At 44.1% G+C, this 22,523-nt stretch overlaps 2 protein-coding genes across 14 annotated transcripts in view; one reads left to right on the plus strand and one right to left on the minus strand.

Moving 5' to 3' along the window:
- CARMIL1 (capping protein regulator and myosin 1 linker 1) overlaps positions 1–22,523 on the minus strand; it is a 316,706-nt gene that overhangs the window by 272,190 nt on the left and 21,993 nt on the right. Inside the window, exon 1 of one of the 13 annotated variants that reach the window (XM_060307234.1) lies at positions 16,133–16,217. The exons of the other annotated variants lie outside the window; for them this stretch is intronic. Coding sequence (XP_060163217.1) covers positions 16,133–16,162 — 30 coding nt within the window. The 5' untranslated portion in view covers positions 16,163–16,217. Of the gene's footprint in view, positions 1–16,132; positions 16,218–22,523 lie in introns of those variants that run through there. 13 annotated transcript variants of the gene reach the window in all.
- LOC115866076 (cytidine monophosphate-N-acetylneuraminic acid hydroxylase) overlaps positions 1–22,523 on the plus strand; it is a 265,229-nt gene that overhangs the window by 60,329 nt on the left and 182,377 nt on the right. The gene's annotated exons all lie outside the window — the stretch shown is intronic.

Consider the following 22,523-nt stretch of genomic DNA (forward strand, 5'->3'; position numbering starts at 1 on the left):
TGTTGGGCCAGTCACTACCTCTTCTGATCTGTGTCAGGCACAGACGTAGGCCTGATTCCAAAGTCTAAGCTCTCAAGAGCGGCTGGAACTGAGATATATGACTGAAATCTCCCAATTTGTAAATACTGGCAACCAATTTAATTTTTCTTTTAACTCTGTGTACTTAAAGCACGTTAGAATAGGCTGCAGGCCGCTAGCTGGTGACATCTGCTTTCCGTCTAAGCTACCCATTGTCATTTTCAGTGGCCCACTGATTATAAACTTTTGTCTTCTCCAACATGACACAGAGATCTTTTGTGGCTGGAAATACATACGACCCTCTAAGACTGGCACCAGTTGTAGGGCCCAACACCCGATGCCCCGGGCTCCAGAACAGCTGGATTAAAGCATCCATGTTAACCAACAAGAGTTTCATCCAGCTCATCATTCCAGGAGTTTCCCCCACATTTCAGCTTAATTACCTCAACCACTGTTTCCACCAGGAGCCAGGGGAGAGGCGACAGCAAATGCAGTCTACAGGGAACTGCTCCAAAGGCCCACAGAACCCGAGATAAGTCTGGGAGAGAGAGAGAGATAATGATCCCAAGATCGTAGAGTGGAACTTGAGAGAGAATAGGTTAGGAGGCTGAGACATTTGAACTCAGAGAGATGGAACTTCTATAGGAAAGGAACAAGGCCTTCCAGGTCTAGAGGGAAGAAAAGGTCAATAAACCTCAAAATAAAAAGGACGCTTTTAATGAAATGCCCAAAGAAGCGCCTGGTCTGTAGCTGCTTTAACGTAAGATTCACATAACTATCTAGAGAACTCCCAGGTCCGTCTTTAAGGGCCAAGCCCAACACTGAACATCTAAAGAGTCCTTTCTGTTCTGTGAAGTACCTGCCAGTGAAACTAAACTTAAGTGCCTTGCCATGGCTCAGTCTCCTTTAAAGTACCTCATTAGGGACCTCCCTGGTCCAGTGGTTAAGACTCCGTGCTCCCAATGCAGGGGGCCCAGGTTCCATCCCTGTTCAGGGAACTAGACCCTGCATGCCGCAACTAAAGATCCCTCGTGCCACAACTAAGACCCGGCGCAGCCAAATAAATAAATATTTTTTTAAAAAAAACAAAATAAAATAAAGTACCTCACTGGTCCTTTATCCCTTGCGGACACGTCTGGCTTTATCTGGAGAAACTCACTCTGTAAGCCCTGTCCCACACTCCGCTCTCACACCTACTCTGCCCTCATAAGCTTGGCATAGAAGAAAGATCCATTTTAAACTTGGATTTAAACAGAAATTTTCTTTATTCGCTCATTTCGTCAGCTACAAATGAGGAAATCCCACCTGCCTCACAGTGGGGATGAGCTGAAATAATAAATCAATGATTCCAACCATAAACGGTGCTCAAATGTTCTTTTCTCTCCCCAAGCCCAGTCTCCCACTCCAGCCCCAGCATTGTTTTCTTTCTTTTTCCTTTTCTTTTAATTGGGGTATAGTTGATTCACAATGTTGTGTTAATTCCTGCTGTACAGCAAAGTGATTCAGTTACACATATAATATCTACATTCTTTTTTTATATTCTTTTCCATTATGGTTTGTCATAGGATACTGAATATAGTTCCCTGTGCTATACAGTAGGCCCTTGTTGTTTATCCATTCTCTATATAGAAGCTTACATCTGCTCACCCCAACCTCCCACTCCATCCCTCCCCCTCCCTCAACCCCGTCCCCCTTCAGCCCCAGCGTTTTATAGTTTATGACCCAAAATGTCAAAAGTACAAAATTCTGAAATACTGACTGTACCGAACAGACGCTTGAAGTGATACACAAGTGATAAATCTCGTTTTCCTCTTCTTACTCATTAATATAAATTTGCTCAGTGACAGATTAACTAAAAAACTGTCAATTCCACGAAGTTGGATGCAAAAACACAACTTAAAACACACAGTAGCCCATATCAACAGCCAGTAATAATTTTTATTGCCGCCTGTTACGCTAGTTGCCAGGAAATATTTTTTTTTTAATCTTGGATGTTGTTTTAAATATGTAATAAAAGAAAATATGACCGGCTGTTGAAGCCCATATGCTACTCCTTTTCAGGACTACAAAATGCTCATTCAGAGCTGGTTTGCACACAGTAAGGAGCCGCTTCCTTCAAACACTCCCTCGTACACTGGCAAGTCCCAAACATATTTCTTGAAATTAAACCTTTCCCTGGGCTATGCGCTCATACTGCCACCAAAGGTCAACATCTTCACTTGGACGTTTCAAAGGCATCCCAAACTCAATGTGTTCTAAAGTTATGTCCTTTCGCAACCCCACCAGTCTCCCGCATCACACTGAACAAGGTCCCTACCTACCCAGTTTCTCAAACTCATCACTGATTCCTCTTATTTTCCTCAACTCTCATATGCAAGTCCCACTACTTCTATATTCCAAACACATCCCGAATCTGTCCACCTCTCACCACCTCCTCTACGATCCTGAGACAAGCAGTTCTCAAACTTTTCCGTGCATCAGATCATCTGGAGGGCTTGATAAAACACAGATTGCTGGGTCCCGTCCCACCCCCTGGAGTTTCTGATTCAGTAGGTGTGCGATAAGGCTGAGAATGTGCATTATTACTAATAAGTTCCCAGGTGATTCTGCTGCTGCTGGTCCTGAGAACACCTTGCAGACCCATCACCCTACACCAAGTCATTATCTCTCACCTCCCTACCCAGGAACACCTAATTTACTGGTTGTCCCACTGTCTTGCCTCCCTCTAATTTATTCTCTACTTAAGAAGCCTCAGTCATCATTTTAAACATATCAGATTGTGTTATTTGAAAATAAAATCCAAACTCCTTAGTTACCACAGTGTATGTGGTCTGGCGTGGCTTCTCTGATCCATCGTGCTCTAGCCTCGGTGACCCTTTAGGTCCCCTAAAACCAAAAGCTTCCTCAGGACCTTTGCATATTCTGCTGAATCTGCCTAGAAGCCCCTTCCCCTCACTCTTCTCTCTTGACCTCTCTTTTCCTTCAGGCATTACCTTAAATGTCACCTCATAAATGTCTCATCTAACTACCCTGCATAACCCCCCACCCCACTCCAAATTCCTTATCATTGCACCCTTTTTGACAGTTTTTAGCCTTGCCACAATTAATGTGTATGTATTTATTTACTTGTTTGTCTGCCTCACTGTCTAGATGGCTAGTCAAGCCATATGTGTCATACTTGCTGTACACCTAGCACAGGGCCTGCTATATATATGTAGTACATACCGAATAAATTTCTATTGTATAAATGGATGGATAAATGAATGAATAAATAACAAACCTTATAACAAGAGCAGACAATGACTTCAAATTTCTAGCTAACATAATCAAACCACCTTCCAGATTATTTGAATCCATCTCTTTAGGACAAGTTAATTATGTTGCAAACAAGTCAAAACAATACCATATGAGAGCTGTAAGGGGTGGGAAAAATACAACTGAACACAAATCATTTCCACAAAAACAGACCCACAGCAGAACCCTGAAATCTGAAGGTAGACTGTCTTGTCCAGTCCTTTTTTTTTTAAGATAACTAAATATCAGCCTTCCCACCAGATGACATTTTTACAAAACATTTCCATATTAAACAACTCACGGTATATGACAATATGTCAACACGCTTTCATAGAATATATATTCCTGCGTCACATAACAGCAAATATTCAAGTTTCAACGAAGTCTCCACCACATGGTGGTGGAAACCTCATCTCAAGGCACAGCTCAGGGAACTGGTCTCCACTGATACTCAGTAATAAATCAGGCAAATGATCACAAAGCTCAAAGGAACCTGCACCCCCAACCCCCCAAATCGTGTCTGCTCTTCTCTGATCCTTGATAGAAGGCCTACTCCATGCTTGCTCATTTAGCAAATTTTTTTTGAGGAATAAGTAAAATCATACATCACGGGCACTCACAGCAGTATCCTGTAACCACAGCGCCACTGATATATTCCTCCTAGAGTCTGTTATCACTTTTCTGCTTATAACCCTCTGATAGCTCCCAGGGGCCTTCAAGGAAAACTCTATACATTCCTCAGTGTGACACGTGAGTCCTTCCTGACCTGCTTTTCCTAGCTGCAGCTGATGCTTCCAGCTACATTTCTCACCACTCCCTGGATTCTCCTCTTGCAATTCTGTAACCAAATTTGTTTCCCCTCAGATCAAGTCTCCTTGCTCAGCAAACCCACCACTGACCATCTCCTTTTTTTTTTTTGCGGTACGCGGGCCTCTCACTGTTGTGGCCTCTCCCGCTGCGGAGCACAGGCCCCGGATGCGCAGGCTCAGCGGCCATGGCTCACGGGCCCAGCCGCTCCGCGGCATGTGGGATCTTCCCGGAACGGGGCACGAACCCGTGTCCCCTGCATCGGCAGGCGGACTCTCAACCACTGCGCCACCAGGGAAGCCCGACCATCTCCTCTTCATCTAATTCTAGTTTTTCCTCAACACTTAGTTTGGTGTAACAAATGTGGACCACGTGCCACTCTCTGGGCTTCCCACCACCATCGCTCTTCCTGGACTCCACGGAAATAGTTCATTTACTTGCTTTCTCCTTGACGACACTGTGATGTCCCTGAGGGTCTGATCCGGGCCGTGTTCTTTTCCCATCCCAGTACCTAGCACATAGCCTGACACAAGCAGGGTTCAAAAGAGAGTAACAATAGCCAACAGCAGAAGCAACCCAAATGTCCGCCAACGGATGAATGGACAAAGAAAATGGGGTATATTCATACGGTGGAATATTATTCAGCCTCAAGAAAGAAGGAAATCCTGTCATATGCGACGATGAACTTTATGCTAAATGAAATAATCCAGGCTCCAAAAGACAAATACTTACTGATTCCATTTATATGTGATATCTTAAGTAGTCAAACTCTTAGAAACAGAAAGCAGAATGGTGGCTGCCGGGTACAGAGGGGCAGAGAAAATGAAAGTTGCTATTCAATGGGTATAAAGGTTCAGTTGTGGGTTTTTTTGTTTTGTTTTTTTGTGGTACGCGGGCTTCTCACTGTTGTGGCCTCTCCCGCTGTGGAGCACAGGCTCCAGACGCGCAGGCTCAGCGGCCATGACTCACGGGCCCAGCCGCTCCGCGGCACGTGGGATCTTCCCGGACCAGGGCACGAACCCGCGTCCCCTGCATCGGCAGGCGGACTCTCAACCACTGCGCCACCAGGGAATCCCAAAGGTTCAGTTTTGCAGGATGAGAAAGGCTCCAAAGCAAACCAAGAGGAGACCATCCAGCAAGCCGAGGGCCGACAAGGGCCTGTGTGGCCCGGCCCCTGGTTACCCCTCCACCAGCCCCAGCAGCCTTCTTGGGGTTCACACGTGTGCTTCCTTGATCAGGCGAAGCATACTTCCACCCCAGGGCCTCCATTCACACTGTGCCCCAGCTGGAATGCTTCCCCCCATCACTGCAGAGCTCTCTACTGAATGTCCTCAAGTTCCTGACAACCACCATCCCTAAACCAGCACCCCTCACCCCACTGGGTCCCCTCTCCTCCTTGCTCTTATTACTACCAGAGATTTTGTCACGTGTTTATCTATCTGGGCATTCACTGTCCATCTCTCCACCAGAATACAGGACTCTGAGACTTGTTTTGCTTGCCGCTGTATTCCCAACACCTAGAAAGTCCCTGGCTTACGGTAAACACTCAAATGTTTGTTAAATAAAGAGCAAGATACATTCAGCCCTATATGAGAAACCGTGACACTTAACACTCTTAGGACTGCCGTGCCACGCTTAAGCATCCTGCAAAAATCAGCAGCAACTTCCCAACACCAGAAATTTACTTCTCATTTTCTTCTGACCAGTGTGTTTACCACGAGAGCTTTGCCCTGAGAGTCCCTCTATCAACAGATGTGTGTTTTGAGCCTCCCCCCAAAAGTAAAATGTATTGAATCGTGAGGTATGACGCTCTTCAACATAATTACTACCTTGCATTAGGGATGCTATACTGCTGTCAGAGCGTCCCCAGCTCTATAAGTGGAAACAGGAGGGTCTCCCTTCAGGGGTAACCCAAGTCTCCTCCACACTCCCCAGCCTGGGGTCTGCTACCCTCTGTAGCAGCCGCAGACAGGAGAAGGCGTTCCTACAGGCCAGCGCCCTTGTGGGGCATTAAGTGAGGTGAACTTCCACAACTCATGACTAGCTAGACGATTATCTAAGCCATGGGCTCCCAAACTGCTGACTTGGGATGGCAGCCAGATACTCGTCTTTTTTCTCTTTTCTCTGTGCCTCTTTTTTTTTCTGCCATGATGATTAATTCCTACAACTATCACTACTCTTCCAGCTTTCTATTCTGAGCTAGAAAACCAAAGTTCCCTAAGTCCTGAGCCATGTTTTACCCTCTTGTAACCTGATCACTTATATGTGAAAACGATAGCCGAGAGGGGAAAAAAATGAAACAAGCAAATGAGCAAACTGCGCTTTGCACGGGGGGATGTAAAGATGAATGCAACAGTCCCAGTCCCCACAGGTGTATAATCTAGTGACTATCTATAAAAGGAGCTGTCAGGAAAACTGGAAAAAATAACCAGGAACTACTTATGGTTTTCAAAACTTTGCAACCATCCACAAATTCCTTAAGGTCAGCTTCAACTAAGACAACCAACCAAGCTTCAGGAATACTTTTTTTTTTTTTTTTTTTTGCGGTACACAGGCCTCTCACTGCTGTGGCCTCTTCCGTTGCGGAGCACAGGCTCCGGACGCGCAGGCTCAGCGGCCACGGCTCACGGGCCCAGCCGCTCCGCGGCACGTGGGATCTTCCCGGACCGGGGCACGAACCCGCGTCCCCTGCATCGGCAGGCGGACTCTCAACCACTGCGCCACCAGGGAAGCCCAGGAATACTTTTCAGTTCACTTCCTTTTACCCATTCCTTCCCTCTGTCACTATGAATATTTTTTTCTACGAATACTTTTCCAAATGTTGATCCAGCACAAGATAGACATCCCTTTTGATTCTATCCACCTAACAGATTTTTACTTCTCTGTTTCCATCTGTTGGAACTCAAGAGCTACCTAGCCAGCAGGCTACAGTGAGAGAAACTTTCCAAACAAAGTTGGAATTAATTACTTGTAACATTTTCAAAACACCAAAGGGAGAGGGGAAAGGAGTGCTACTGCGGGAAAAAAATTAATCCCACCATCACTACTCTAGCTCTCCCCCCAGTCTCCTCCCTCAGTACATGCAGACCATAAATCATCACGTTGTCTTTGAAGCTGACTGGAGCAGCCCAGCCAAAGAGATGGGGCCTTGGACTGGATGGAATGATGATCTGTTCAGAGATAAGATCCCAGCTTTGCATTTGGCAGAGAGACTCCTGTGAGAATTATCTGAATATTGATAAGGAGGGGCAGAGAGACGTAAAACCCGGGCTTCCGTGATAGCAGTAAGTTATCAGAGCTTAACAGAAAGCCTGCTCCCCAGAAGCTTCAGCCTAAGACTGTCACTCAGGTAAGCCATCCAAATCCAGTTGGATCAAAGAACGTCCCACTACAGTGTGGAGGTAGCATTTTTTTCAAATCATTATAATGCAGAGACTGTGGTAGTAAAGGAAAGTTTACAAGATCATGGAAAACAGAAGATCCTGATGGCCAAGCAACTCAAAGGGAGCGCCTAGGGGGACAGAGGAAAACGTTAAATAAGGTCGAATGCAGCTTCATTGTACTTCTGGCATTTTCCTGTGTAGCTTTAGGGAGAATAAGACAACTTTCTGTCTTTTCTCTACTGATAACTTACATGGAAAGGTTCCCACAACTAGAAGTGATGGGGACACTCATTCCTCAAGTGTTTACCAAGGTCCACACAGTGCGCTGAATGCTGGCAATACAACGGCTCCCACCTTTGGGGCATCCACAGTCGAGGGGGTCAACCCAACTCACCAGGGAACCCTCTCCCATGTGAGATTAGGAAGCAGTGCTACTAACCAATGCCAACACAATGCCTTTGTGTTGAAAAACAGTGGACCTTGAACAACGTGAGCATTAGGGGCAGTGGAAAATCTGCATACAACGTGTGGCCAGCGTCCCCGTACACAGGAGCAGTTCCTCCACACCCTTGGGTTCAACAACCCTGGATGTGTGGTACTGCAGTATTTACAGTCTTTATATCCTCATATGAGTGGATCCGCGCAGCTCAAACCTGTGTCGTTCAAGGGTCAACTGTAGTTATTTTCTTCCTTTTTTTTTTTATAAATTTATTTATTTATTTTTGGCTGCGTTAGGTCTTCATTGCTGCACCCAGGCTTTCTCTAGTTGCAGCGAGCAAGGGCTACTCTTCGTTGCCGTGCACGGATTTCTCACTGCGGTGGCTTCTCTTGTTGCCAAGCATGGGCTCTAGGCACGCAGGCTTCAGTAGTTGTGGCTCACGAGTTCTAGAGCACAAGCTCAGCAGTTGTGGCTCACGGGCTTAGCTGCTCCATGGCATGTGGGATCTTCCTGGACCAGGGCTTGAACTCGTGTCCCCTGCATTAGCAGGCGGATTCTTAACCACTATGCCACCAGGGAAGCCCTGTAGTTATTTTCTTAGAGAAGAAATGTTCATCAATACAGCTCTGACCTGAGGTTGGCATTGACAGTAAACACAGATGACAGCTCGGGGAAAGCCCCAATGCTCCCGCAGCTTCCCCATGCCAATAGAAGCCATTAGACACATTTCTCATGGGTTGTATCTAATAACTTCACTGGCCAAACTTGAAAACGATTTTTCATCTGCCTCCTGCATTCTTCCTCATAAGTGTCCTAGCTGCTCTGGGACACATTCTGACACTTACAAAAATTATCTATAGGGCTTCCCAGGTGGCACAGTGGTTGAGAGTCCGCCTGCCGATGCAGGGGACACGGGTTCATGCCCCGGTCTGGGAAGATCCCACATGCCGTGGAGCAGCTGGGCCCGTGAGCCGTGGCCGCTGAGCCTGCGCGTCCGGAGCCTGTGCTCCGCAACGGGAGAGGCCACAACAGTGAGAGGCCCGCGTACCGCAAAAAAAAAAAAAAAAAGAAATTATCTGTAGATTGTAAGTACTTCAACACATAATGATATACCATCCCCGCAGCAGGAGAGAACACTGAAAATTATACGCAGCATTCACTGACGTGCACACACATTTATGTCACCTAAACTGCGTGTGTGTGTGTTTAATCCAGAGCACTTTAACAATCACCCTATTTACTCCTTTGCATCAAAACATTGATTTCTTTAAAATTAACTGAAAGAAATGGAAGACTCAAAACAGCATCAAATACTTAAATTTATTTTCCCGAGTAATATGTAATGTAACATATTACATGTATGTTGTGTTCTGTTGATTCAATTATCTTCATTTTTGGAAGTCTTCTTTGTTCTTTTATTTGGAAAATCACTTTAACCTTTCCTATTTACATAAAGTGCCCAGGCTGTAACATTCCGGAGGTTTACAGTAACAGTACACGTTTACCATTAATTTACTCATTCATTCAAGTGTCACGTTCCCCTGAATCTTCCCGGTTTCACCGAGGCTGAATCACACCCTCCTTACGCTTCTCAAGCATTTGGTGTGGCTGCTAGCAGAGCTCTGATCTCACCTGCAGAGCTCCTAGACTACCTACCTGTTCCCCCATGAGTCTGGGAACAAATCGAGTACAAAGACTTTTCTTGTTTTACCATAGCGCCTTCTAAGTTCCTGCAACCCAGTAGGTGGGTGATGGCTCAAGGTAGAAAAACAGTAAATGACCACATTTCTATTGACCAACGACTATATTATATGCAACCAGGTGCTGTAAATCCTCCCTTCGAGGAGTAATTCCAATTCTGGACATTTATAGAAGACAGGCAGAGACCAGGCAACCCGTGTGCGTAAAACGTGGAATGTACACGTTGGGGGTGAAGGAGGCAGATAGGCGTAGCACAGAAAGGTCTAGATGATCTTAATGCTCCTCCCATTCCCGAGAGTCCTAGAAAGAGGCAGGGCACGCCCCTCCCACCTGCGCTCTAGAGAAACTGGGAGGAGCGTTCGGCTGCCTCTCCACCGCTTCCACCAAGAATGCCACGTCCCATCAGGGAGAAGTGCTATCTCAAACATCCGACTAGCCTGCAGGGAGAGATTATTGACTACACAGCTTTGTTTCCTTTTTATTTCTGCCCAAGGCCTATTCAAAACGTGCAATTTGTTGGGGGGATAAAATGGGCTGTGATATGTAAAAAGCTTAGAAACAGTAAGCACTCTATGTCTGTTAGCTATTAATATCGTTTTCTATTTAGTTGGGGCAAAGGTGAACCATGACATTTTGCTGACAGTTATCTTCCTGATCCTCTGACTTGTCTACTGTGTCATTATTCAGCCACACGTGCAAATGAACAGACCTGGGGAATCGCAATCCTAAAAACAAGCAAACGAAAGCGCACCCTCCCCTGCAAGTTTAGGGCAATAGCTTTGCTTACGTAGATGCAGCAAATTCACAAGGTACTGCTTCCTCTAAAGCATCCAGCGGTGCCCACCCCTCCTCTAAAACCTGCCTCTAACCATGGAGAGGGGTCAGCAGGAGGGCCAAGACAAGGGAGAATGTTCCCATTTCACCTAATCAGAGTGCTTTTTCTCTTTAGTAACCACTTTACAAGCGCAGTAGAAATAACACCATATTCTGATTACCTTTTGGGTCTTTGAAACAAGATCGCCTGTGTTCATTGACTAGGCCTCAATGATTAATCTTCTTTGACTACCGTCTGAACATAACATGTGCAGGTGCCTTTGCTGATGCATACGCAGAGCAAACAGGAATTAACTAACCCACTCTCAGGGAGCCATAATTTTTTTTTTTAAGAGGTGAATGCACGTAGAGTCAGTATTTCCCAAATCTGCGGCAAGGTTATTCCACTCAAGAAAACATTTTACCTAATTTATTAGATAAATTAGGAGTTTGGTATTAACATATACACACTACTATACAGAAAATAGATAAACAATAAGGACCCACTGTTTAGCACAGGTAACTATACTCAATATCTTGTAATAATCTATAATGGAAAAGAATCTGAAAAAGAATAGATATACATATACATCACTTTGGTGTACCACTGAAACTAACACAACATTGTAAATTAGCTATACTTCAAGTAAAAAAAAAAAAAGTTTTGCAGAGATTCCTACTCTTAAGGGGGCTAACCCCTCCTTTGAAAATCTAATAAACTATGGGTCCCAGAAAAATCAATACAGATTAAGTTAGCATGTATATTCTAGCAGGTTAATGGGTCCAGGATTAAGAGAGTTAGTCTGAAAAACAAAGGCTAAACTCTGTGCGTGCATCCCCTCTCCTGAAAGGACCATCAGCCTCCCTTAATTAGCTGTTATCAGATTTATACACTCCCTGCCTTTTAAGGAAATCTAGCTCTTTGAAATTAGCAGAACTTTCAGTGTCACAGTTTCAAAGTATGCATGCTACTAAACAAAACCTTACCTAAATTATTACACTAATTTTTTAAAGTGTGAATTATAAAAAGTTATTTTATTACTTGCAACATTCAAAGAAATCAGAACAAGTCGGCTGAGTGAAGCCCAGCACAGGCTGCAAAGCAGAGGATTCCTCTGATGAATAAATCAGAATGGTGCACAATTAAGTCTAATTAGTTTACTCAACACGTAAGCTAAGACTTCTGCAGGGCCAGAGCAGGACACTTAAAAAGGAGCCTATGTTCTTAGCTGTTTCAAACACAGCAACTCCTTCCCCTTTGACTTACCTTCCTGTGTCTATATTAAGTGGCCTACCTCGTGAATAAAGAGCTAATAATGGATGTCAACAAGTCCAGCCTCCGATAAATACAATTTTCAAATTCTGCTATTCACTGAGTAAGGCTTTACTAAGTATGAGATGTGTCCAGATCCCACTTCAGGTCAAAAGAAAAAGCATTCTGACCTTCCCTGGTGGCCCCTGTATCCCTGTTGGGCATCTCATGAATGTGGGTAAGCAACCACCTTCAGGATACAGGACTGGGTTTTCTGGGCCATTAAGACCAGGTTGACATCCGGGCACTTCGGGACTTCACCCACTTAAGTGAACTCCCAGGTGCTCTGGGGCAGCAGGAACACCTCTCCCAGGTACAGAACATCCTGGGTGGCAGCCTCATAAATACTGCCTCATGCTTCATCCCCAAGAGGGAACCGTGGGCAAAGGAGTTGTGTTAGACAAAGGGCGTCCCAAAGAATTAGTCTTGCTTAGGAAGTTCAGGCCACCCACCTCCTCGTGCTGGAGGACTTGAGGCATGGGGCAAAAGAAAGAAAACAAGAAAAGGTGAGGTGCCTTCTGCAGTCACTTCTCACTTCCCTCAGTAGGATTTACGAAAAACAGCTCAGAAAAGATTAAAAATTTAAAAAAAGCAAACTCTCCTGGCTCAAAGCTTAGTTGATAAGGTTTCCCAGAGAGGAGAAAAGAACACCAAAATCTGAAGAGGAATTTCTCAAGGCCACATCAAGGCCTGATAATCAAGGTCACACAGATTCTTCCCTTTTCGTTACTCTCTGCACCCGACCAGTAGCCCAGATCAGCTGGTTTTGTCCCCAGAAGGTCTTCCACGTCTCTGCATCCCCTCCTTTCCAATTTCATTGGGTATGCTCCAGTCTGAGACCACCCAGAAAGCTGTCAAACCGGTGCCCTGCTGATCCCCTTCCAACCCACTGTGCACACAGCTGCCGGAGCAATCTTCCAGGGCAGACCCCTTTCCTCCTGCCCCAAACCTTCACAGCTCCTCGGTTCAGACAGAACAAAATTAGAGGCTGCGTGGTCTGACGCATACCAGGCCCAGAGTCTTGCACATAGAAGATGCTCAAGCAAGGGGGAGCTAATAACAGAAACAAAACGAATATGCTTCTTTCTTTCTTTCTAAGAGATACTAAGTTAATATGTATTTCCTCACTACTTCCAAAAAGAATGAAATGCCTTAAAATGCAGATCCTAAAAAAACAAATTTTTAATTAAAACAAGAATTGGAAGACAAGGAGGAAAAGATGGGTGAGATTTAGAAGCTCTGTAAGTAAAGAGGAGCTTCCAGTACAGAGTGAACAAAACTTAGGGGCATCCAGGAAGAAGAATATGCAAAGAATATTATGAGTTGTGGCTCTCATTCTCTAATAAAAGGGAACAAACAGTAAAAAACCTTCCCAACGCAACTTTGAGAGAAACTTGTCCCAAGGACAATCCCCAAAATATGCATTAGAGAGGGAAAAAAATGATCAGTGACAGTTTTTACTTTGTAAATTGTAGAAACAGTCCTCAAGCCTTCCCCCTCCGTTCAACATTCTGATTAAAAACTGAGAGCCTACTGATAAATCTTGCCTCTAGAAAAACCACCCTAGGACCGGAGGACCACACCGCCAGGTACACTACCTTCATGTAGCGATTCAAGAGTTGTGCCATGATGAGGATTTAATAATTAGCCCTTTGGAATATGAACCATCTTTTCCAGAATCATTAAGGCAATTCAAAACTGAGACCCTGCCAGCCCCTGGGGGACAGGCTGCCCACCAAGCTGGAGAACCACAAGGATGGTGTTTCCTGACAAATGCAAACACCCTGAGTTGTGTCAGGGTTCACTCCTAACTCCACACAGTGCTCTGCCTGGCAGCCAGGGCTCCCTGTCAAATTTTTAACCTGGTGTAATCATTTCACTAATTAATTAAGGCTACTTTCAGTTCCATCGTCTTAGTTGTTAGAAGCATTTCTCAGCTTATGTCAAGAAACATTTCCCAATTTAAGGTCGTTCACAAAGCTCATCAGCACCAGCGTCACTACTAATAATGACATTGAAGGCTTTCACCTGTGACCAAGTCTTAACATTTAGCCTTCAAAGAGCGGGGGACGAAGGTAAAGCAGACTCACAGTGTTTCTTAAACATTATGCGCATATAATCACTTAGACTGCAGGCTCCGGTTCTGTAGGTCTGGGAGGGGCTAGGATTCTGAAGTTCTAACAAGCTCCCAGGTGACGCCAAGGACGCTGGTCCATGGACCACAATTTGAGTAGCAAGGGGCTACATAGTGTCTATTTCTTTTTCTTTTAATTCTATTGTATCTTATTCTGAGTGAGCACAGGGAAAGGAACACTAAGCTTAGAATACTGATGAATCAGATCCCAGCAATCCCCAATTCATGGGAAGGGGTACCTTCAATATGTATGACAAAGGTGTGAAACTAAGAACGCATTTTGTCATAGAATAAGATTTCCTGAGATGGAATCAATTCATATGCCTTGAGGGAAACACATACACACAAAAAGGAGGCTGGAGAGAAAAAAGGAATGAAGTGGTATGTATCGTTATAGGGAAGGCTATGGAAGAGCCAGTGACCTCCACCACAGAGGAGGTATGTGGGGAGCCCTTAGGGTGGACAGTGGAGGAAGCAACAGTGTACAAGCTCTGTTTCTGCAAGGGGGATGTTTATAACTGAGCAGTGCCTATCATTCTCAAACAGTGAGCAATGAATAACAAGAAAAGGATCAAAGCACAGGCTAGAATTGGGGTGTAGGAGAAAACCTCACCACATCACAAGATTCCTAGGATTAGACAGGGTAGACTAGGAAATTTTCCTTCAGGCAGGGGAAATGAGCGCTGTCCTTATAATCTGAGACATACGGCCTCATCCACATTCCTCCCTCCTTCTGCAAACCTGGGTGCCCAGCTAAAGTTTCTGGCTTCGGTTTCCTCATCTGTACAATGGAGAAAATAAGAGGACCCACCTCATGCATTTACTGAGAGGTTTCAACTGGTTACTGCATATAGTAAGGGCATATAGGAAGCCTTTAATAAATGGGAGCCTCTATTCTTTTTCTTTTTTCTCCATTCAACAGAGCAGTGGCACACACTATGTCTGAAGTACCACCCCCTCTATAACATTCTATGATTCAATGATACTTTTCGGTCCCCTCTAAGACTTTGCTGCTATTTTTCCGACACTAAAGCAACTCAGTTCATAAGCAAAACCCTAAATATGTAGGCAAATCTAACCATCAGAAAGTTAAAAGTTATTTTGGGGAGTTTATACACACTACATCCATCTGTATCATAGCCAGTTCTTGTAATAAAGCCAAGTATACGCTCAACTGTTGATAAATATCTGTAAGATGAAAAAGATTCCATTTCGGAAACAGTTGGATATATCAGGAAATAGCATGGATATACAGAGATATTGACAGAGAGGAGTAGCAAAAATTAGTTTGACTATAATTACAAATATATACACACATTAAAGCAAAATAAGCTGGCTTTAAAATTGGGCAGAAAAAAGACCTGCCAAACAGCTTAGACTTCCTCTAGGATTCTTTTTTTTTTAATTGAAGTATAGTTAATTTACAATGTTGTGTTAGTTTCAGGCATATAGCAAAGTGATTCAGTTACACATATATTCCTTTGCAGATTCTTTTTTTAATTGAAGTAGAGTTGATCTACAAGGCTGTGTTAGTTTCAGGGGTATAGCAAAGTGATTCATATATTTTTTTCAGATTCTCTTCCATTATAGGTTATTACAAGATATTGAATATAGTTCCCTGTGCTGTATACAGTAAGGCCTTCTTTATTTTATATGTAGTAGTGTGTATCGGTTCCTCTAGGGTTCTTTATTCATTTTACCTAGAATATTTTTCCCAACGTTCAAGTGTCTGAACCACTATAATCAGAAAAAGATCAACTGAAAAGAAAACAGAATAATTGAACGCATTATTTAAAAATCTCATTGGATGCAATAGTTTTCATTTTCTTTTCCCCTCCAAGTTTTGCTGGGGCTTACTTTAGCAAAATTCGTTCCATGTTTTACATCCTTTGGTTTCTCACACCCATTCCGAGGAATGAAAGAAATCATTGAAAGACAAGAAATCAGAGAAGGAACTGGCCAACCCGCAGATAAGTGAGCCCTAAAACACATTTATTTGAAAGTTCAAGGCACCTATCTTTTTAAAAATATACTACCTCTGGTTTCTCCCAAATAACCTTTAAAAAAAAAAAAAAAAAAACTGCTTTCCCTGGGTAAAGATCTAAAGACCTTAGAAATGCCAGCACTACTGGTACACACAAGCAGATCTTTGTCCTCAACTCTCGGCTGGACTGCTAACTAGTTTCCTGGTCCAGAAGCCCATCCCCTCATCCCCAAGCTGCACCGCTCACCCTACAAGCCCTTCCGATCCTAAACGTCATCCATCCAGATGGGTCTCGGCCAAGCGTCCTCAGCCCCACATCTTTCTGTCCACCAACTCTGCAGCCTTAGAGACCCAACAGCACACTGGCACTAATAGTATAAAATGATTAGGGAAAGAGAAGCCCCAGGGAAACAAGCCACTCCATGCGAGCCTGGGCTGCGGGCAAGCCGGGCAGGGGGGCCAGCAATTCCTGTCCCCAGAGGAAGGCCATCCTCCAGGGCGGGGTGCAGCCTGGCACAGGAAGGATGGGAGGAGAGAAGGACCCCTCTTTCCCTCCGGGCAAATATTCAGGCTACTCCTTTTGTAAATTTAAGGACAGTGTGTTTCCTCTTCCATTAATCATTCCCACACTTAGGAAGATAACTACGTTCACTAAGCGAAAAAGAAAAATTATTTTCCAAATAAAAATGCAGGAGGCAAGGCCAGTATACACACAGTTTTTGCAGAGTTCTCGCAGGCTGAATTTGGGAGGAGGGTTTCTCTGAGTTCCTCACACACTGTGGTCCACCGAAGGAAACGAGCACAATTAAATGAAAACCTTCATAAAAGCCCTTGGCAACTCAGAACTGGAAACAAGGGTTTCTTCTCCCCACTTATTCCCCTCTGCTGGCTTTTTTTTTTTTTTTTTTTACTGAGTTACGCGAAGGAAATTTCAGGCACTGGCACGAACAGAGTTGGGACACTGCAGAAATCTGCCAGCTGTTTCCTTAAATAATGCAAATCTCCTTACCACCTGGCAACACTTCAAACAACTGTCTTTGGTAATTTCTTAGGGAAAAGAAGACAAAAGTCATTTGAAAAGGGGGATGGGAATTCCAAAAGCTATCCCAACAATAGGACTGAATGACCCCCCCAAAAAATAAACTCTAAAAAGCAAGTTTCCACATCAGAACATTAATTTCCCACCAAGTATGTATCCTCAATTAAAAAGGCTTATCACACATTTGAGGGAGAAAAAGATGTTAGGAATTAAAATGCCACATGTATTATGGTTGTGGTCCTCAATTTATGTTCTTATAGTCATGAAGGTTTGTCTTTTTTTTTTTTTTTTTTTTTTTTTTTGCCTCTCACTGCTGTGGCCTCTCCCGTTGCGGAGCACAGGCTCCGGACGCGCAGGCTCAGCGGCCATGGCTCACGGGCCCAGCCGCTCCGCGGCATGTGGGATCTTCCCGGACCGGGGCACGAACGCGTGTCCCCTGAATCGGCAGGCGGACTCTCAACCACTGCACCACCAGGGAGGCCCACTAATAACTAGATTTTAAGTTCTACTGGCATGGGATAATTCTGTTGTTGTTGTTGTTACTGTTATCACCTCCCACCAGACACAGCACGTGGCTAGGCACACCGTACATACTATGGATGTTCAAACTAGTCGTATTGACCAAGGGGAAAATAATGCGCCAGTATGATAGGCAGCTAATGCCTTCTGGAAGAAAATCAGTGACTGGGAAACAAGGGTGGATGGGAGGGTAGTGTCTTCAAAATCACCTTGGAGTGACTTTGAAACTACACATCCCCTGCCCCTCTGAGACTATGACACATCCATAAGGGTTTGGCATCTTTCCCCGCTTCCTCCTCCCCAGCCCCATGTGAGAAGCATTGCCCAAGTGTGTCTTTGTTTCTGAGGGATGTGTGTCTTATCTCAGGTGTGTGGGTGGGTGTTGATGGCTAATGATTTACAGCTTCACTCTGAAACCTTGGCATCTCCTTTAGGATAAGAGGAGGAGCTGTCACCTGAATCCGATGGATGGGGGTGGGGACTGGGGTTTAATAGCTTTTATAGACCTTTACCTAATGCCCTTCTTTTCAGCTCCACATCCTCTAGCCACTGCTGCCAGACCTGGGGCTTCCAAATCCTGGGTCTCTCTGGGTTCTGCGGAGCTAGCTGGCTCACTTCTCATTGGGATCCCTCTTTGCGACCTTAGAGTCCAGCTGCCTCTGCTCTACCAAGTCAGTGACCCACTCCTTCCAAAACTCTGGTGGTGGCTCTTATCTGCTGTGGTCTCTCGTCCTATTCTCCCATCTTTGTGCGGCCTACGTCTTTTTTATTCCTTTGCTTTCTCCTTTTAGAGGTGTTTTGGAAGGACTAGAGACATTCATGTGTTCAGTCCACCATGCTTTACCAGGAGTCCCTGGGATTGCTGCTTTACTTGTACGTCTCCCTGCCAGATTCTACAGTCCAGAAGAACAGGGCTTTTCCAAACCTTATTTATGCTATGCCCCCAGAACCTGGCACAGTCCAGACACATGGTAGATATTTTAGTATTTGTTGAATAAATGAATAATTCTAAAAGCATAAAGATCACAGACCTTTAAGCTTTCAAAGGACCTTCTGATTTCTAGGTTATCCTCTTTTCTACCTTTGTGTCTCTCCATCTTCAAGTAGGACCATGTTTAAACCTCCAAATTAATAACCTAATCCCCTTTTCCAAAAGCCCCAGGATTTCACACATCTGACTATAACCCAGAGTGCCGAATCCATTTCACACTACAGTTCACTACACATTCACGTGTAGCTGACCAAAATTTTACACAATACTCACCCTTCCCACATGGGACACTCTCTGATCTCTGATATCAACTATTCTATTTATTACAATAGTTCAGCTCTTAAAAGCACTAGCCATGATTCACTAAAGTGATTTCACAACCTACTAATGGGTCATGACCTACAGTTTGAAAACCATTTTTAATCATACTTTCAAGTCTCAGCTTAGACATCGTGTCCTCAGGGGAAGCTTTCTCTGCCTCCCACAGTTAGGGCTACATGTCGCTCCCTTATGTTCCCATAATATCTGACCCCTCTAATGTTATGTAACAGATCTGTGGGGTGGGAAGGAGATTTAGGATATCTAAGAGAAGCGAACACATATGTTCATGCAAAATCTTGTACACACAAGTTCAGAGGAGCATATACTCACAATGGCCAAAAAGTAGAAACAACCCAAATGTCCGCCATGGATGAATGGATAAACAAAATGTGGTCTATATATAATCCATACAGTGGAATAGTATTCAGCCATAAAAAGGAATGAAGTGCTGACGCAAGCTATAGCAGGGATGAACCCTGAAAACATGATGCTAAATGAAATAAACCACACGTGAAACGTCACGTATATTCTTTTATATGAAACATCGAGAATAGGCTAATCTATAGAGACAGAAAGTAGATCGTGGTTGCCAGGGGCTGAGGGGGATGGGAGGACTCAGACGAGAGCTAAAAGGGATGGGGTTTCTTTTGCAGGAAATATAAAGACTCTAAAATTTGTGGTGATGGGGGCACAGCTCTGTGAATATGCTAATAACCACTGAGTTACATACTTCAAATGAGGGCATGGCATGGTATGTGGATATTTTTAATAAAGCAGCTTAAAAATAAGAGAGGGAATTAGGGGGAGACCTGGGAAGCGGCCTACATTGCAGAAGGCAGGGGAGAATCTGCCTCCTTACACTTAATCCCCGGCTTTTGGCACAAAGCCAGATGCGTGGCAGAGGTTCCGTGAGTATTTGGTGAGTTAATAATTGACTCCAAGACGAGGATTGGATGGGCTTCCTCCTCAGGCAGACACTCCTACCACTCGGGTCAGCCTGAGGTTAACCACTCGAAGAAGGAAATGGGCTTTGTTTTTATTAAACAACCTACCACCTTCATTTATAAATTAATCCAGATTCCAATAACCTCGATGATTACAAACTCAAGGGTTTTTTTTTTTTAAAGAGAGAACAACATTATTTTTTACTGTTCTACTGTTCCGAAAAGAAAAAGTCATCAAGCTAGTACAACAGTCTGCCCTCTAGCACCTCACCTGAAATCGCGCTAATAACAGCTTTCTCAGTCACAGTGAGAAAGGATTGCTGAAAACGGCGCTGCTCAAAGTTAGGTCATGCCTCTGCAGTGGACCACGACCTCAAACTGCCAATGTTAAGCTTAATTCCTGTAAAATTACAGTTGGGCTCAGCTACGGATGGCAGTTAACCACCAAGAGACCAGAAATAAAGGCTGAGTGGAACTAAAATCACAAAAGCTGTGATTTTGTGCTACTGCTACTTTTGATAATAAAAATACAATTTTTACATCCGTGTTAAATATGGAGCTTAATCCACACATTCATTTAGCCTGAGCATAACTGGATAGCTACTTCACCGAAGGTCTTATCAGTGTCTGGATGCCCAGCCACTTGCCATTAACAACACAAGCTTGCTATAAATAGATGGATAACATTCTGACCCAAGAGGTGAAAATTCTAGTTGTCTATTAAAAATAAAACCAACAGCCACAAAAAACCGTCTTTCACCCATCCCCCATCTCTTAAAAAAGCCTTTAAACTTCAAATTTAGATGCCTACAGAGTGGCCAAAGCAAAGGCAGTCTAAACAAAATAAGAACTAACACGACCTAGAACTATCCTCAATATATTCTCTTCCCGTACTGTTTCAGTTCCCGATGGAAGCTGTTCCCCAATATGTATTGTTCCCCGATATTTTTCCATTTTACCATCTTCTTTTTTAGCATTTATTTTTAACAGCAGGAATACTTCCCATTCCGCAACCAAGAGAACTTAAATAATATCGGATCTTAGCTCTGGCAAAACAAAACTCAGAAAGAACTCCAATGTGTTTCTTTCAAACTGACCTCTTTTTTTTAAATGATATTTTAGAGTATGTTGCACATCTAACTAATGTAGCAACAAACAACTATTGATGTATGAAGTGCAAAAAAGATGGCCATCGGGCTTCCCTGGTGGCACAGTGGTTGAGAGTCTGCCTGCCGATGCAGGGGACGCGGGTTCGTGCCCTGGTCCGGAAGGATCCCACATGCCGTGGAGCTGCTGGGCCCGTGAGCCACGGCCGCTGAGCCTGCGCGTCTGGAGCCTGTGCTTTGCAATGGGAGAGGCCACAACAGTGAGAGGCCAGCGTTCCGCAAAAAAAAAAAAAAAAAAAAAGGTGGCCATCAATGGAAAAATGCAGATCAGGTCAAGGAACTTCTAATGAAGTAGAAAACACAGACAGGTACCCAAACAAATGAAATTCAAGCAAGACAAAATATAAGTACATAAAGTGCTAATACACTCTGTTCAGTTTTCTAATTTTAAGTTCCAAACAGTTGATAAATATCTGAGAACACTTTTTACAAACACAGGTACTACTGCCCACTTTTAAAATCACCAGGATGGGCTTCCCTGATGGCACAGCGGTTGGGAGTCCGCCTGCTAATGCAGTGACATGAGTTCGAGCCCTGGTCCAGGAAGATCCCACAGGCCGCAAAAGCAACTAAGCCCATGCGCCACAACTACTGAGGCTGCGCTCTAGAGCCCACGAGCCACAACTACTGAGCCCGCGTGCCTAGAGCCCGTGCTCCACAACAAGAGAACCCACCGCAATGAGAAGCCCGCGCACAGCAAGAGGCGTAGCCCCCGCTCGCCACAACTAGAGAAAGTCTGCACACAGCAATGAAGACCCAACGGAGCCAAAAACATAAACAAACAAACAAACCAATAAATAAAATCACCAGGGCACTATAGAAAACAGTTTGGTGGCTCCTCAAAGAGTCAAACACAGAATTCTCATATGATCCAATAATTTCACTCCTAGGCATATACCCAGAAGAACCAAAAGCAGGGAGCAGTACATCGATATTCACAGCATTACTCACAACAGCCAAAAGGTGGAAACAACCCAAGTGTCCAGTGACAGATGAATGTATAAATAAAATGTGGAACATCCATACAATGGAGTATCATTCAGCCGTGAAAAGGAATGGTGTTCCAGTACATGCTACAACGTGCATGAGCCTTGAAATACGCTCCGTGAAATAAGCCAAACACCAAAGGAAAAATACTGTATGATTCTACTTACATGAGGTAACTAAACAGGCAAATTCATAGAGACAGGAAGTAAAATGGTGGTTTCTGGGGGCAGAGAGAACAAAGAAATGAGGCGTTACTGTCTACTGGATACAGCGTTTCTGTTTGGGATGATGAAGAAGTTCAGAAAATGGATAGGGGTGATGCTTGGGTTGTGAATATACTTCATGCCACTGAACTCTACTCTTAAAATGGTTAAAATCGTAAGTTTTATGTGATCTATATTTAACCATCTTTTTTTTAAGTTAAAATAAATTTTTTAATGGCTGGGGCATAAAGCGGCTCATCAATGGTAGAAACAGACGGGCCTCTCCTTCCCCTCCTAGAGGCCAGTAACTTACAGGAGGCTACACATTCACAGAAGAGGACAATTATCTCCAAGTTCCCACGAGAGAAACGTTGTATTGCTTTATTTTGTGTGCTCCCACGATGGCCAGGGCTACCCATAAAGGAAACTTTAGAACAAAAAATTATCAACAGCCCCCACTGCATGCAA

Source organism: Globicephala melas, chromosome 11 (genome assembly GCF_963455315.2).
Source record: "Globicephala melas chromosome 11, mGloMel1.2, whole genome shotgun sequence".
Taxonomy (NCBI): Eukaryota; Metazoa; Chordata; class Mammalia; order Artiodactyla; family Delphinidae; genus Globicephala; species Globicephala melas.